Source organism: Colias croceus, chromosome 6 (genome assembly GCF_905220415.1).
Source record: "Colias croceus chromosome 6, ilColCroc2.1".
Classification (NCBI taxonomy): Eukaryota; Metazoa; Arthropoda; class Insecta; order Lepidoptera; family Pieridae; genus Colias; species Colias croceus.
In genome coordinates this window covers 4709795-4726554 of record NC_059542.1, presented here as the reverse complement: position 1 = coordinate 4726554, position 16760 = coordinate 4709795, and the positions used below count along the sequence as shown (strand labels likewise).

At 33.7% G+C, this 16760-nt stretch overlaps 1 protein-coding gene across 1 annotated transcript; it reads left to right on the top strand.

Annotated features, from left to right (window-relative positions):
- The first annotated feature begins 652 nt into the window (after window positions 1-652).
- On the top strand, window positions 653-1821 carry LOC123692827 (THUMP domain-containing protein 1 homolog). Its single transcript, XM_045637625.1, has one exon. The coding sequence runs from the start codon at window positions 789-791 to the stop codon at window positions 1641-1643; it is 855 nt and encodes a 284-aa protein (XP_045493581.1). The 5' UTR covers window positions 653-788; the 3' UTR covers window positions 1644-1821.
- The last annotated feature ends 14939 nt before the right edge of the window (window positions 1822-16760 follow it).

Genomic DNA, 16760 nt, shown 5'->3' with positions numbered 1-16760 from the left:
GTTAAAATGTTATATATTTATTTCCTTATTCCTTTTAATCAGGGGCCTAGCTACCGCCTTACCAAATAAACGGGGCCATGCTATGGAGGCCCGGAACGTAAGTGTTTTATTTGAAAAGGTCAAACAAATTATTTCTATATTGCAGGTATGTGAGATAATAATATCTTAAAAACGTTATGAACCTCCAAACTAATTATACGACGCCCCCTAAAGGCTACACCACTGCTAGTATATAAACATGAAAGATTTTGTGTAAGGATGGAAAGAATTTTGTATTGTCGCCCATCTTGAATTAGAAATTTAGCATATTATGTAGCTTAGAGTAGATAGTCAAACCCTTCATGTGATACTCATATTTTAAAAGAGTCTGAGAGAGAGCCGAGTAGCGGCCGGCATCACAGGCCGGCATCTTTGGCCGATTTTTGTCAAATATAGTCAACAACTATCGCAAGGAAATCAGCTTACATTTATAACATTCATATTTTGACAGAATACGATGCCACAGACATATACACGGAACATTCGGCACGTGGCGGAGTTCGGAACTAATGCCGTCATCTTGTGAAACGTCTTTAATTGTCATCGTCAATGACACTGACAACTATGGAACACACGGTCAAAGTGTCAATTGTCAAATTAGACAGTTACAATGCGAGCTGCGATATTGAACTTTCTGCTAAGTTATTAAGTGATCGATTTCATAATTCAATTCACGTAATAATTGTTATATCATTGAGTATTGTTTGTTGTAATAAATCGAGGAAGGGTGTGTGATATAGTGCTGTACAATGGGTGATACAAGAAAGAAGAAAAAGTATTACTTTCGGAAAAGTAGAAACAAATACTTTTTAGAACCCGGCTTTAGAGGTTTCTTTTGCACATGTAACTTTAGAGAGAAGGACTGTGTAAAGGAAATGTACAATTTGCTGAATGAGTACGCCGGTAAATTATATCCAGACGTGGATAAGGCACCGCCTGTCGTAGCTCCAACGGATCGTGATGACCAATCTGATAGTGATTCAGAGAGTGAGACTGACATTGGAGATATCCTCCGGCGCGAAGTGAACTCCATTAAAAATAACTCTCAAAAATCTCTTAGGCACAAACGTTTTCAAGTAGTGGAAACCGGTGCATCAAATTGCATTTTCATAAAGACTAATCTACCTTGCCCAGAAGAACTCAGTACAGCTATAATCAAAGATTTGAACGCTACCAAAGTTCAGAAAACGCGGCATGTGCTGCGCTTCTTGCCTATTATGGCTACATGTAAAGCCAATTTACCTGATATCATGGAATGTGCGGGAAAGCTTTTTGATAAATACTTCTTAAAGCAGTCTTCGACATTTGCTGTTATTTTCAACAAGAGGTTCAATAGCAGTGTATCTAGAGATTTGGTGATTAAGGAGTTGGCCGAATTAATTGTACTAAAAAACTGTAACAACAAGGCAGATTTGAAAAATCCTGGACTATGTATTATTGTTGAAATAATAAAGGGCATTTGTTTATTAAGCATTGTTGACAATTATTATTCATACAAGAAGTATAATTTACATGAAATATGTAAGGAGGAGGCAAACAATGACCATGAGGAATCACAGGCAAAGAAATTTAAACCTGATGTCCCTGAAGAAGAAGTGAAGTGAATAAATAACTAATTTACTTTCCAACATCTACTGCTAAATTATTATTTTTTAATCTTCTAGGCTAAGGCAACCTGTGCCCCCTATATCAATAATTCTTGCACCAAATGTTTTTCTACTATGTACTTTTTAATTAAATCTTTCACTAAGATATTATAATAAACAATATTGTTTAATGAGAGTACTGGTTTTATTATATAAATAAATATCCATAAATGTGATAAGAGCTACCTTATATAAGTAACAAAGAGCAATACTGGTTCATGTAAGCAGTTGTGATGTAACCAAATGTATGACATAATTATTTGAATTATGTAACTGTTATAATGTTACGCAACTGGCAAGGCTACCCGATTCAACATCTGCAAAACATAGAACCTTTATGTTGTGAACAAGTTGTGAAGTATGAAGCTCAACTCTTGAAGTTATTACTATATTCAACAGATGGCGCTGATGCTAGTCGCCCACAGATTCTCTGTGGGATTCTCACACTACGCAGTGGAAAAGCCTTTAAAATTTCATACTTTAATAATTATTTATCACGTACTTATAAGAAAATGAATTTGAATAATAGAAAAATCTATCACTCGGCGGGATTCGAACTCACGTCCAAAGAGGATATAACCACTACGTTTATTGCCTTGTGGAGTGCCTCTGATAACAACGGTATACTAATCTGCCGGTTTGCGTGGTGGGGCTAGGCATATAAATTCGTCAAAAATGCACAAAAAAAAAATTTACTCAAGCGCGTCAGATTTTCGGAAGGGGTGTTAATTAGGCCCCAAGAAAGCTCCCCTTAAAAAAACTGACGATTGTTACGATGTGACGATAAGTTACGATGAATTTTTGAAAATGCAGAAAAAAAAAGTCCTTTTGAAATACTCGAGCGCGTCAGATTTTCATAGGGGAGGTTTATCTAGGTATCCTGAAAGCATATTTTCTTAATCTGATAAAAATGTTGGTGGGTTCTCTTAATCTGACCGAAAAAGGTTTGTGGGTTTCTTTTTTTTAATCATCGTTATTTCATATCAATTTTTCTTACCAATTCAGTTTTCGAGATATACTCAAAAAACCGGGAGTTTGAGTTTTTATGATGCTTCAAGTAAAAAAAAAATAAACATTGGACAAAAATGAAAAGAGACCTTTTTTTGTAAAATAAAATTACCTTTTTTGTTTATTTAAACTTTTTTTTTTGAAAAAGTAAAGTTCGCGACTTATATGCTGCAACGCGTTTTTCGGAAGACGAAATGGCTCCTCCAGACTTCCGGTCAAGCGGAAACCGGCAGATTTTGTGTTTTTAGTAAGGTTTAGATTATATTCTTCAAAATAAAAAAAAAAAAAAATCGCGCTCGAGAATGCCGGGTTAACGTTTTTTTTTTACAAGTTCGCGACCCTATAACTCGGCGGCGTCAAGGACTTATGGTCAGATTAGTTAAATTTAGTCTTAAAACACTAAAATCAACCCCCAATATCTTAATCTGACGCGCTCGAGTATTTCAGACTATCGATTTTTTTTTACTAATCTGATCGTCTATCCTAGGCGCGCGTCACTACATATAGAGCTAAATAGTGAAAAAGGTTGTTCTATTAGGTCTAAGGTATCTCTCATATCTTAAACTGCCACGCTTGAGTATTGCAGAAAATTCCCCTCTTCGCCTCCCTATCTATACCTAGCGTTCGAGTTGCAAGTAGGTAGAGTTAGTTTAGGTACTAAATAATATTTTCTATTCCACCTGCAGACAATAAATTTCGTTAAAATCGATTATCGATCTAGCCGTTTCAGGTGGACATCGGAGTCATCAATCATTAAGTACCTACTTATATGACAATTGACATACCACAGCCCTTGCCACAGCCTCATGCTATGGCCACTTTATACGATCGACGCGAAATGTTCTATAATTTGTGGTCATAGACGATGGATATTGTGTTAGTAGAGATTTTGAAACAAAGGGAGCTGGGAGTTAATCAACAAAGCACTTGCATTCTCCCGTCAGGCCGGTCTATGATGATATTGTAGTTTGAACTATCAATTATTACCTACTTCACGTTGTAAAGCTGCGAGCCTGTATTTTCAATTACTTGAATAAATTGTAGCACGATAGCGCTTCAGCATCTTTATGACTCTTCGCTGGAAACCAGCTGATCATAAAAGAGATTATAATAATACTTGCTTACTTATATGATGAAATTGAAATATGAAATATTGGTACGTAAGTAAATACAATGTAATAAATAGCTATAAAATTCAATTCTACCATGCGTAGTTCGGTTTTCAGAACTAAGTATACTTTGTATTACTTAACTATAACTCCCTACTTATTATTAAAACATATTGTATATATTTTACGTTAATATTATAATAAAAAAATCTGCACGCCTTCCAAAGATTTCCCGTATTTTGCCACCCGCGTTAAACTTTGCGAATTTTGGCTCATGTTTGGAATTCCAGAAGTATTACAATTTGGCTTATCTTGCCCACTGAAATCCGCTAAACATATGAAATTTATTATAAATTCCTTCTCTGTAGAGTCGAATCAAGCTTGCTTCTTAAAAACACAAAATCATGTGTTTCCTTGATGCTTTTCTACACTAATATTATAAAGAGGAAAACTTTGTTTGTTTGTTTGTATGATTGTTACGAATAGGCTCATAAACTACTGGACCGATTTTGATGAAATTTGGCACATACAATCTTTAGACCCTGAGAAAGAACATAGGCTACTTTTTATTGCGAAATATGTAATTTATATGACCACCATGCTCCTGTCAAACGGGTAAAAGTTAAACACTTACCAGCTCCATGGCTAACTGACGACATTAAATCAGTAATAAATTCTAAAAATAAGGCTAAGGCAAAATTAAAATCAAATAACTCACCTGCTAACCGGGACAAATACAATAAGGTCCGGAATCACTGCAATACACTATGTAGAGATGCTCAGCGGCGTCATATCTTTAATTCAGTCGAGGACGGCGACACTGCCAAGGTTTGGAAATTTCTAAAAACTTTAGGAGTTGGTAAACAGCAGCAACTTTCTCTTCCAAATAACACCAATATCGATCATATGAACCAACATTTCACTAAAAATCTTGTAACCTTCGATTCAAATTTTAAATCACAAACTTTACATAATCTTTCTTCCTATCCAACTCCTAACTATCAACCGTTCCATTTCAGGCAATTCTCCGGTTGTGATGTTAAGAAGAGCATTTCATCGATTTCTTCTAAAGCCGTTGGTGGTGATAGTATTAGCCGTAGTATGATCCTTCCCATCATTGATATCCTTATCCCTGTAATTACTTTTATATTTAACTTTTCAATCTCCTCTGGCATATTTCCGGATGCCTGGAAAAATGCAGACGTTCTTCCTTTACCTAAAAAAATCCATCCTGCATCCTTTTCCGATTATCGTCCAATCTCCATCCTCCCTTTTTTATCCAAAGCACTTGAACGTTTAGTCCACGAACAGTTAACCGGCTTCCTCAACAAAAACTGTATCTTAAATCCTTGTCAATCCGGCTTCCGTCCCGGACATAGTACGGCTACTGCTCTCACTAAGATCACTGACGATATTCGAGCGGGAATCGATGACAAGCAGCTCACTATTCTTACCTTACTGGATTTCAGTAATGCGTTCAACACTGTCGATTTTGATGTCCTAGTGAGCTTGCTTCGCTCGATTAACATATCTCCAACGGCGATTGCATGGTTTCGAAGTTACTTGTTGGGGCGTCGGCAGCGAATCAAAGCTGATAACACCTTCTCAACTTGGTCAAGCATCACTGCTGGCGTTCCACAAGGTGGCGTCCTTTCTCCTCTCCTCTTTTCTATATTTATAAATAATATCACTGTCTCCCTTACTTCGCTCTCACATATGTATGCAGATGATCTCCAGATTTATACTCGTTCATCTCTTGAAGATTTACCATCTGCCATTCGATTGATGAACAAGGATCTTGCTTCAATAGTAGCTTGGAGTAGATCATATGGCTTAGGAGTCAATCCATCAAAAAGTCAAGCTATTATCATCGGCAGTCCCGCTTTCATTTCGAAGATCGATTGGTCAAGTCTTCCACCTATTACCTTAGACAACACAATTATACCGGTAAGCGATTCGGTTAAAAATCTGGGTGTTATGTTTGATCGTACTTTATCGTGGCACAAACAAGTAAATGAACTGAATAAGAAGGTATTTGCAGCATCACACTCTTTAAGACGTATTCGGAATTTCTTACCCATTCCAACAAAAATTTCTCTTGCACAGTCCCTCCTCCTTCCCATCCTCGATTATGCCGACATTTGCTATCCAGACCTTACCGAATTACAATTAGACAAACTCGAACGGCTACAAAATGTATGTATACGGTTCGTATTTGGTCTCCGCAAGTATGATCACGTCACAGAGTATCGTAACAGGCTGAAGTGGTTACCTATACGTTTACGTCGTAACATGCATATCTTAACATCATTGTACAAAATCCTTTTCTATCCCCAAGCCCCTGCCTACCTTAAGGAAAAATTTGAATTCCGTTCGAATGTCGAGTTCAATCTGCGATGCACTGGCAACCTGCTGTTGAAAATCCCTCCCCATAAATCCAAATTTTACCACAAATCCTACCATGTCCAGTCCATACTCCTTTGGAATGCTCTACCAATAGAAATCAGACGTGCGAAATCACTGAATATTTTTAAAAATTTAATACTCAATCATTTCTCCTCCCAGATAAATAGTTAGTATTTTTACTGTATTTGTTTATCTCTATTTATTTTATTGTAAATTATAATATTATGTATTATTTGTATTAATATATAAGTATATAGATTTATAATTATATTTATATATATGTATATATATATATCATACATAGGTATATGTATTTATAAATCATATTCATTATGTATATATTTATAAGTAGTTATTTGGTTTAAATCTATTATAATTAAATTTTCATAATCTACTGCACCACCTATTGTTTTTCCCCTTTTTTAATTCAAAATCCTACCCATAGGTTGCCTGGTAGAAATCGCTGAGTAGCGATAAGGCCGCCTTTTTGGCATAAATTGTAATATTGTCTTTTTTTTGTTTTATTGTCTGCTTTTTTTTTTATCTGGTGCTAAATAAAGTGTATTTATTATTATTATTATTATTACCTACCACGGGCGAAGCCGGGGCGGACCGCTAGTTATAGATAAAACACTTATTAGCTTATGCCTTTTTCTGCTGTTATAATATCTATTTTATCATAAAAATAAAAGTCAGTAATAATACCTACTACCTACCTACATGGTTATCAAAAATGTCATTTTTTGGAATCTATATATTATAAAAACAGAAGGCCTACAAAAATAAAAAATATGTGTAGGTATCATACAACATGAACATTCCTACATTTTAGATACCTAGTTTTCGAGGAAAAGCGGGTAGAAAATTTTCACAGTATCGAGAGATAACTCGATTGTATCTGAAAATGGTTCGATCTGATATCGATGAAAAGTTTATTGGCCGTTTTTGGGATTTAAATCTTTTAAAACTCGACACTAAATCTACTTTTTTAACTGGTTTTTCTTTACCTGTCTAGTAGTTGGTGAAGAAAATTTATGATAACGGTTGAATTGGCAGATAATAAATTAAAAATAACTCACGATTCCAAGGCGTATCAAATTAGTTCGTCACACGAATAAAACATGAAAACTACAAAAATTTTACAAAACCACAATAGCTAATTATACTTAGTTGTATTAGAGCAACTCTTAATAAAAGCGAAGTGTTTTTTATAAACGTCTTAAAATTAAATATGATCATTAGAAGAAAACAATGGCATAAAAGCCCATATAGTACGAGATCCGGCTGCAGGATTAGTGCGTTCATCGGTTTTTTGCTGAAAACCGAATTTTTATGTATATTTATAATTAGGAGAATATATATCGACTAGGTTGCCAGTCAAAATTTGGCCGCAAGCATGTTTAATTAAAATTTTTCTAATCGATTTTTGGGAGAAAAATTCGTTCACTTGTTTTTTGAATAAAATGTAGTCTACATCACGGCAAATGATATAAAGATTCAAAAAAATCACGGTTGCCGCTTTTCACCCTGGCCGCAACATCTTGGCAGCCTGGTGCAAACAGGTATGCGTATGATTTCGATTCATTTTTACGTTCATAACGTACATTTATGAATCATATATCAAATTAAAGCTAATTTTTTTCTATTTATTATCATATATGGTTGTCTAATTAAATCCGGCCGCAAATAAGGGTTGCCGGCTGTTAAAAATTATAAATATTTACGCCTATTAGTACACCGACGCATTCGCGTGCGGCAGCGAAACAACGAGAAAAAGAGAGGATCGGCTGTTAATTATATTAAATCAATATTAATTTTTAAATTTGTCATTTTGAAAAGGACGACATATTTTCTTTCATTCAACCTTAAATATTCAACATCTTTTAATCCACGAAATTGGTCGTCACTTTCAACAAAGCAGCCTTTGATGCACTTTAGCGATTTTCTGTGGTATTTGAGCTGTATGTGACCAGCTCGCACCAAATATGCATTGTTTCCAACGAAACCTGCTGCCAAAACGTATTGTCCTATTTTATATAGCTTTCTGATTTTCGCATGCACTCAGTCCTTTGATCACGTGTTGGAAGTAGCGCTAATGTGGTATTCGGTAGCTATAAGCTACATACATGTAACAATACCTCTGTCAATTGATGGAGAGGCGATATAGGAAGTATAGGTACTCAATCACCCTTTTATGATAAACAACTAGCTTACCGCCCGCGGCATATATACTGAAACCTTCCTTTTGAATCAGTCTATCTATTAAAAAAAAAAACGCATCAAAATCCGTTCGTAGTTTAAAAGATTTTAGCATACAAAGGGGAAAGATAGGGACAGAGAAAGCGACTAGTGATTTGCGTAGTGGGCTTATATATTTCGGTTGACAGCGCTACAACTCAAAACATGATGTAACAGAAGAAGCCATATTTTGTATTGACTTCTATTAAAAATAATTAGTATACATTAAAAGAACCGACTTTAAAAACGGAAAAGTAAAATTAAAAAAATATTTGATATTATTAATTACAACATATTATTATTTAGATGTGATATTTAATAAATAGCATGAAATAAGACTTTTCTGTTCTGTTTTTATTTTAGTAACGCACCTAAGTTGATAATAATTTATTCCCATCTTTATTAGAAGATTATTATCACATAGATATATGTATGCATAAATGAGTACCTACAAATTACAATAACCCACAATATCGCTTTCAGGATTGAATTTGATATGGGTATGACGTCATAACTTGAACTAAAGTATTCGAAGCCGTTTTAATGCTTGTTTAGGTCGCGTGGGTATTAAAACTAAATATAAAATATCACACATATTGAGATATTTTAGATATATAAAGAGGGTTCGTTAGGAAAGTTTCCTGATACGATCCGTTGTGTGGGTAATACCTTTCTTGAGCTATCCTCCAGACTGAGCGCTGGAATAACAAGTACAAAACGGACACGGGCAAATCCACCCCGAGTCCCGGATTTGTAACAAAGTGAGGCTTACTCCGTTCACTTCTACATAATATGACCGAAACACTTGGAGCGCAGATGCTTACTGCAGATTTCAAATGTGGTTTCAATTCCTTAGTGTCCCTTTTTCTGCATTTACGGTGCTTTTATAACAGTTTTGTTACTTTAGTTCACATGTTATCTGCATACTATTTGTTCGGTAGTGAATATTAGATACCGAGTTCCAGAAACACTTAAGTAGAACATTGTTATTTGTTTTCACGCAAGGGATTTAGGGCACTCAACTGATGAACTTATGAAACAATTCTTCTTTCGTTCTTTCTTATCACCTTAATAATGTGTCAACACAAAATCACGGTGGAAAGTTGAAATGTCGGAATTATATGAACATTATTTAAATCGTTGATAAATCTGCGTAGGTATAATCAAATATCAACCACTCGTATATTTTAATATCGAATTCCTATCAGGCAATCTGTTCAATTAGACAGAAAAACATTTTACAAATCGCGAACATTCTCGGGTTCATCGATCAACGCGTAACAAATTTGCTTCAAAATTCAATCAAATAAATACTGAGGTAACAGATCCGCTACAAATGAATTAGCGTTGTCAGCTTTAAAGCATCCGTTATAAATAACGTATAGCTTGCAACAATCCAGAAGCAAGGTACCATTACCGTTTCATTCGAGTTTTACGAGGCGTTAAATCGAACCATACCGAATTGTGATTTGCCGCTTTAGCTTACAGCAATAACGTTGGAGTTTTATGAAAATGTTTTATGCTGGCCACAACATGAGGGTAGTTTGGTATAATATAATAGTATAATATAAGCTAATTAAGGGGGAATAAATAGCAATAAATACAAAGCTTTGATACTCGATGCCAATTACTGGCTAGCAATTTGCAGTAAATGATGTGAAAACGTGACTCTACGTGTGACGCGATAACAACCGACGCTCTAAATTCTAGTGACAATAATTTAGAGAGGTTTGCAATGGGTTCAGTCGTAGGTTTAATCAATAAATGGATGAAAATAACATATTTTCATTATTTGACTTACTTAATATAATTTTATGTTCAGATAAAAATGTAGGCCTACTATAACTGAGTACTGATGTTAAATTGTAATTTAAATTGTAAAAATGTAAAAAAAAAAAAAAAAAAAAAAAGTTCGACGACATGTGTCATCCGCCAACCCGCACTTGGCCAGCGTGGTGGATTATGGCCTGTACCCTCATAGGAGGCCCGTGTCCCAGCAGTGGGAACGTATATGGGCTGATGATGATGATGATGATGATGATGTTAAATTATAAGCTATCCATGGTTTGGTACCTACTACCTACCTAATTACCTATAGATGGCGTTGTGAAAAGTACCTATCTAAGAAATTTTGATCCTCGCGCGAGCTCCGAGGAAGTAGTGGCTGAGGAAACAAGTTCTTTTTTATTTCAATGACATAATAAAAGGATAGTCAGTCATACAAAAAGGTAACAATAGAGATTAAATTATTCATACTAGAATTATTTAGTTTGTATAGCAACTACCTACTACTAATAGTAGGTAATTAAGAAGTAGTAAATCTGGAGTAGAGCAGTGGTGGCTCAGTGGTGAGACCTCGGACTTCGAATCGATACCTAAGTCCGGGGTTCGAGACCAGGCCAGCGCGCAGGAAATAAATTGATTTTTCAATTTATCTGCGCATGTTGTAACATCACCACTGCTCGAACGGTGAAGGAAAACATCGTGAGGAAACCGACATGTCGAAGAATTAAAAAGTTCGACGACATGTGTCATCCGCCAACACGCACTTGGCCAGCGTGGTGGATTATGGCCTGTACCCTCATAGGAGGCCCGTGTCCCAGCAGTGGGAACGTATAATATGGGCTGATGATGATGATGATGAAATCTGGAGTGTTGGTAAAAATAGGCTAGCCCTATAAAGAAAAATGTATTTCAGGATCGTTTAGTAAGTCGATACCAAACAAATAAACATTTTAACATTATAATAGGTATGTGGAGCTGATATTTAATATTTACTTTGTAATATCAAAAGTAAGTATTTGCAATATAATGTTGAAAGAGGATGTTTTGTAAGGAAACATTTTATACAAACACGTAGCATTAAACTTAGGTCCATTAGATAAAATAGTTCGTACCTAAAACTACTAAAACAACTTTATACGGCACTTATGTTTACTCTCGAGTTTTCTGCATCTTTGGCTGGCAGTAAAAGCAAACTTATCTGCCAGTTTTTATAATCTATGAGAACGATCCAAATTAGATAAACTTTTTAATTAAAGTACCATCGTTTTCGTAATTGCTACGCCTTGATACTTTTTAGTGATTAAAATAACTGTACTTAAGTTGAATAAATGTATCTTGTGTTTCTTAAAAGACGACATTAATGTGCCAAGGTTCTTATGGAACATATTGATATCAAATTTTTGGGATTGTGTCGCTAATATCAGGAAAATGCGACTACAATATGATGAATAATTTATTTCGTAAACTATGCGTGTTATTTAAATAGGTAGTCGATCCTATAAAAGAATTATATTAAATTATTGTATTTATTCAAAATTCACAGCAGCAAAAGATAGGTATTTGTAACATTACGAGACATAATTTCATCTTTTTGAGATTATTCAAAGTTGTTTTTAATCATGAATTATTTTAATTGTACAACTACAATTATTGTATAGGGATAAATTTATGAAAATTATTTGTAATTTAAATGTTAATTTAATTATTTGGAAGTATTTTCAATGAATTTTATGTTTGAATATTACAGATTTGTATATTATTTTAATATAATATAATAACAAGTTAATAGCGTTGAGACCTGATATACCAGATTTGTCATTATGGATTAGTTCAGCTCGTGAGCTTCAGGTACCTATAAGGACATTTAGCTTTCAGTTAGGTTGGTATGGTATGGTTTTAACTTCTAAGATATTTGCTAAGGATATTAAAATTTTGTAAATCGATTTTGACGCTCTCCGATTCTTTCAGAAAGCACTCTTTCTTTTTTAGTTATGTAGGTACCTACGTTGGATTTTGCTTAAAAAAAAATTTGATTTCATTTAAAGTTTATATGAATTTCCAGTTCCTTAATATTTAGTTTACACAATATGAGTAGTTTTGTTATATCTGACATTCTAGAACATGCGATAACAGCAAAAAAAATAAAATAAACAGATTATACAGATTTCTCAAATCACATGGCTATATTTTTATAAAGCAAAATCTGTTTACTCATTGGTCTTTTCTGAAAGTCGAATACATACATCACTGAACTCACTTATGTATTACAGTGTAAATATGTAGTACGTAAAAAATTCCGTTTTTGTTACTCAATTTAAGGTACTTCCAAATATTCATGAAGTATGTGGTTTCGATGTAGGTTATATACTCATAAAACATAGCAAATCTTTAAAAAAGTATACGTAAGCTTAAAGCTTATGCAAATTCTTTTCGCTTACGTATTTTTTATATGTGCGATATATCCAGCAATGTAAAGACGATTGAACTCGATTTAGTTGATCGAAATTCGGATCGAACCTACAATGAACGTTACCTAAAACGAACAAGTGAAGGTCCCTACTTCGCTTAAATATATGTTATATTGAACGAAAATACCCAAAAGTTTATATTATACGTTTACATTTTACGATGAAAACAGTATCCGCAAATAATTTTCCATAAATATAGAGCACTCACTTTTGATGAGTTTTTGTGGAATGAAATTGTGGACGGTTGATGGGATAAAAGTCGCATAGGGATTATTATATTTATCCCCAAATTATCTTGGCCTCCTCTTCCAACTTTTATAATGAGATGAAAAATTCAGGAGAATAAGGTTTTCAAAATATTTAACATGGCTTCTAACAAATATTAACGTTTTATTTTTAAGATATTTTGCTATGTGGAATTTAACATTTCACATTATTTTGTAGGTATATACTTGTTCATTGTAACAAATCCTTATTTATGTTTTTAATTACTAATTTTTGGAAGTCTACATCCAGGAATAAATGAGGCGAAACCAAACAAAAACAATAGGACTTAAAAAGTTAAGTGATTTACCTGATTACCTACCTACAATAAATAAAATTGAATTGTGTGTGTGATTTCAAAATATGGGCTGCTGATATCACATAATGCCCACATTTTTTCTGGCAAGAGCAATATCACAAAAAAAGGAGAAGTACTTATGTCTTCTAAACTACTATGTGTGTACTAATTTAACACGATACATCAGGTATGATCGGTGGACGGGCTGAATTGAACAAATGAATGAGAACTTTGTAGAACAACTTATTGGTGTAATTTTATCTGAAAAATTTGAACAAAGTCGCATGCACAAGTTACATTGTTACAAATAAGCAAGGGTAGAAAGCTATGTATAATAATATATAATGTTGCAAGTGCAAGTTTGAAGTCGGTTGTTTTTAACGCAGTTATTGTTGTTATATACTGTAATAATATACTTTTACAATTGATATAACAGCCTAATTAGTGTTAATATTGGCTTAAACTCGTGTGAGACGCGACCCAACATTTTGTGGCTCGCCACAGAGACACCGCAACACAACATTAAGTTTACTGTTTCATGCGTAAGACAAGGCGCTTGTGGTAAACTTCAGATACGTTTTAGGGGCTATAAACAAGATTGTTACGTCCTTAACGTTGTTACCCTGTTATTGCCGAGTTAATGTTCGTTCTACTCATACGGGCATATGTGTAATTGCTGACGACAACGATGTTGCTTGAATACATCTCTTGAGGACAGTTAAACATAATGTACGTTGACATACTTGTTTTATTTTGTGTAAATTTATAGTTCGCGTGTACTCTTAGCTTGTACTTGTAAATGACCTTAGGTACTACTTAGGGATTATTTCTGAAATGAAACAACATCTGTATAATCATTTAAATGTTCATCTAGGATCAAGTACATGCATGTTCCTAACTAATGTTTCGGCTGTTATCTATACATATAATAATTTAAAAATAAACATATCTGTCGGTTAGAATGACATATAATATATAGATAACTAGGTTTCCGCCCGCGGCTTCACCCGCGCAGTCAAAGAAAAACCCGCAAAGTTTCCGTTCCCGTGGGATTTCCGGGATTGCGTCATTTTCCCGGGATAAAAGGTCTATGTCCTTTCTCGGGTTTCAAAATATCTCTTTACCAAATTTCATGCAAATTGGTTCAGTAGTTAATTCGTGATTGTGTAACAGACAGACAGACAGAGTTACTTCCGCATTTATAATATTAGTATGGATTAACGTCAAAAATATCAGATAGGCTATCAGAAAGTGGTACCTAAAACCTTTAATATCATACAATAGAGACATGGTAGATTAACACTGCGATATTTAAAAGATATACCTAATAAACGAGGCCAATGGCAATGTTTCTATTTGATTACTTTTAACAACTTTATTTTTCACCAAATCTGGCATTACTAGTTCTATGAATTCTAAAACCCTAGTTCACGTAGGAATAAAACAAAATCCTGTTGGAACGCTTACATGAAATGTTAGCTTAAATGGGTTTAAATAATTATAGTTCTCTTATTTTCTAAATACATAACAGTTATTCTTACATAATTATTATATTTTAATAGTAAGTACTTTGACTTAACGATAACCTGCTCATATTAAGCTTATTAATGATTGGAAGTATCTAAGAGCGTGATTAATTTGTCAAGATTGAACAAACATTTTAATTGAGAAAATACTATGTAGATACATAACAAATTTTCCTATTTCATTAATAAAACAGAACTTGGTTGTATTTATAAGAATTTAATACTAATCATGTGATTACATTTACATTTTAAAGTGAAACTTTTATTGCATCGTCTCAAACTTTTTGGTCTGTGTAGCGCATGTCGCGTGACGCACGATACGTACTATAATCATCGTACAAATACGATAATTTTTAGTTAAATGTCTATAGTGTGAAAAAAAGTTTCACTTTTACCGTGGTTTCATAAAACCACACAACATTTTTTACACATAAATATTCTTTTTCGAGGATATTCTTTATCGATAAAGCATACCTCAAGCAAGTGCGGATGGTATGCATCAGTGAATCGATTACAACAAGTACTATCTAGATATTTTGTTGAAGAAAATAACGTTCAATTTTCTGAGCGATATACAGCGAATTGCATCATTCCAACCAGGCCGTAGCTCTAAAATGAACGTAAATACTGCCAGTACTTTCCATCTACATCTATTCTCTTGTATAGCCTTCAGGTTATAAAAAATAAACTCGCTTGTAAAAATAATGTTATGAACGGAAAACTGAGCATGCTCATAATGTTATACGCAGATCCAGTATATTTAGAACTAACGCGGGGAAAATTAACCGGGAGAAATGAATATATTTTTCAGTTAATTAGTCCAAAGTTTGTTTAGATTTTGTTCGTAATTTTAAATTTAAACATGAATAATCAGTTCTTTGTTTTTTACGTCTTACGAATAGATGTTTAGGTATACTTTTAATCGAAATGCCGAAACATCAAACCATCGTTTTTCCAGCAGGGCAATGAGGTTTTATTGTGGGTGGTGCCACCTTTGTCCTCCCTGCTATTTCAACGCCCATGAATGCTTCAATAATAGCGAATAAATATTGGTTATTTAAAGAAATATTGTATTATTCTTACGCACAAATTTTACGAAGTCTTTTAACCTTTTTACCTGCTTCGTTCAATAAAAATTGTAAGATATTTTACTTTATATAAACACAAAAACCTTTAACACATAACTATAAACTGGTACTAGAATTTGCTTCATAAGAAATTGCGGTCGTCCGAGTCGTATGAGTAAATTATGTATCGAATGATAATTATTGTGAATTTTAATTGAATTAAACCTCTACTTTAATTACTTCTTGTTCAAAAAATCTACCTACGCTTTCATTATATTTTGGTTTTAAACATGTATATTTGTCTAATTCCTAAAATTTAGTGTTGCTATAAATTTTGATAAATGCAAACGGGGTCGCTAGTTTAACATTAAACAAAGTTTTATTTATCTGTACCTGGGAGAATAGCATCTGTCGCGCAGATGAGCGGATTGGGACTTTAAAATTGTACGACAAAATAAAAATTATACGATAATATTGTTAATTACAAAAATTTCAGTTCAGCGATGAGCAAACTACTTCGCTTCATTTCTGGTCCAAAAAAAGTTATAATTAACAGAAGGTTATAACAAAATAAACAGAAGGTACTACGCAAAATCCAGTATACATAATTAAAAACGGATTAACAACATTCTGATAATTCCGTCACGCTCATCTCTTTGCGAGTAAATAAACAATAATAAACAATAAACTTTATTTCCAAAATATAAGATGCACAGAAATTGAAAACCCTTGCTCCCACACTAGGATTCCCTGTGTCGTGGGAACAATTAGTATCTTCCAGTGGTACATTTTATTCCTCATGCTAAGAAAATAAACAATTACATTACAAATCTTCTACACAAAACAATTTTTTTATTTTATTATCACTAACAATATAAATTCGTTAAAATATGAAAATTCATGCTA

What these genes read in the sequence shown, in the direction of transcription:
- LOC123692827 (XM_045637625.1), top strand. Translation starts at nt 789, where the DNA reads ATGGGTGATACAAGAAAGAAGAAAAAGTATTACTTTCGGAAAAGTAGA.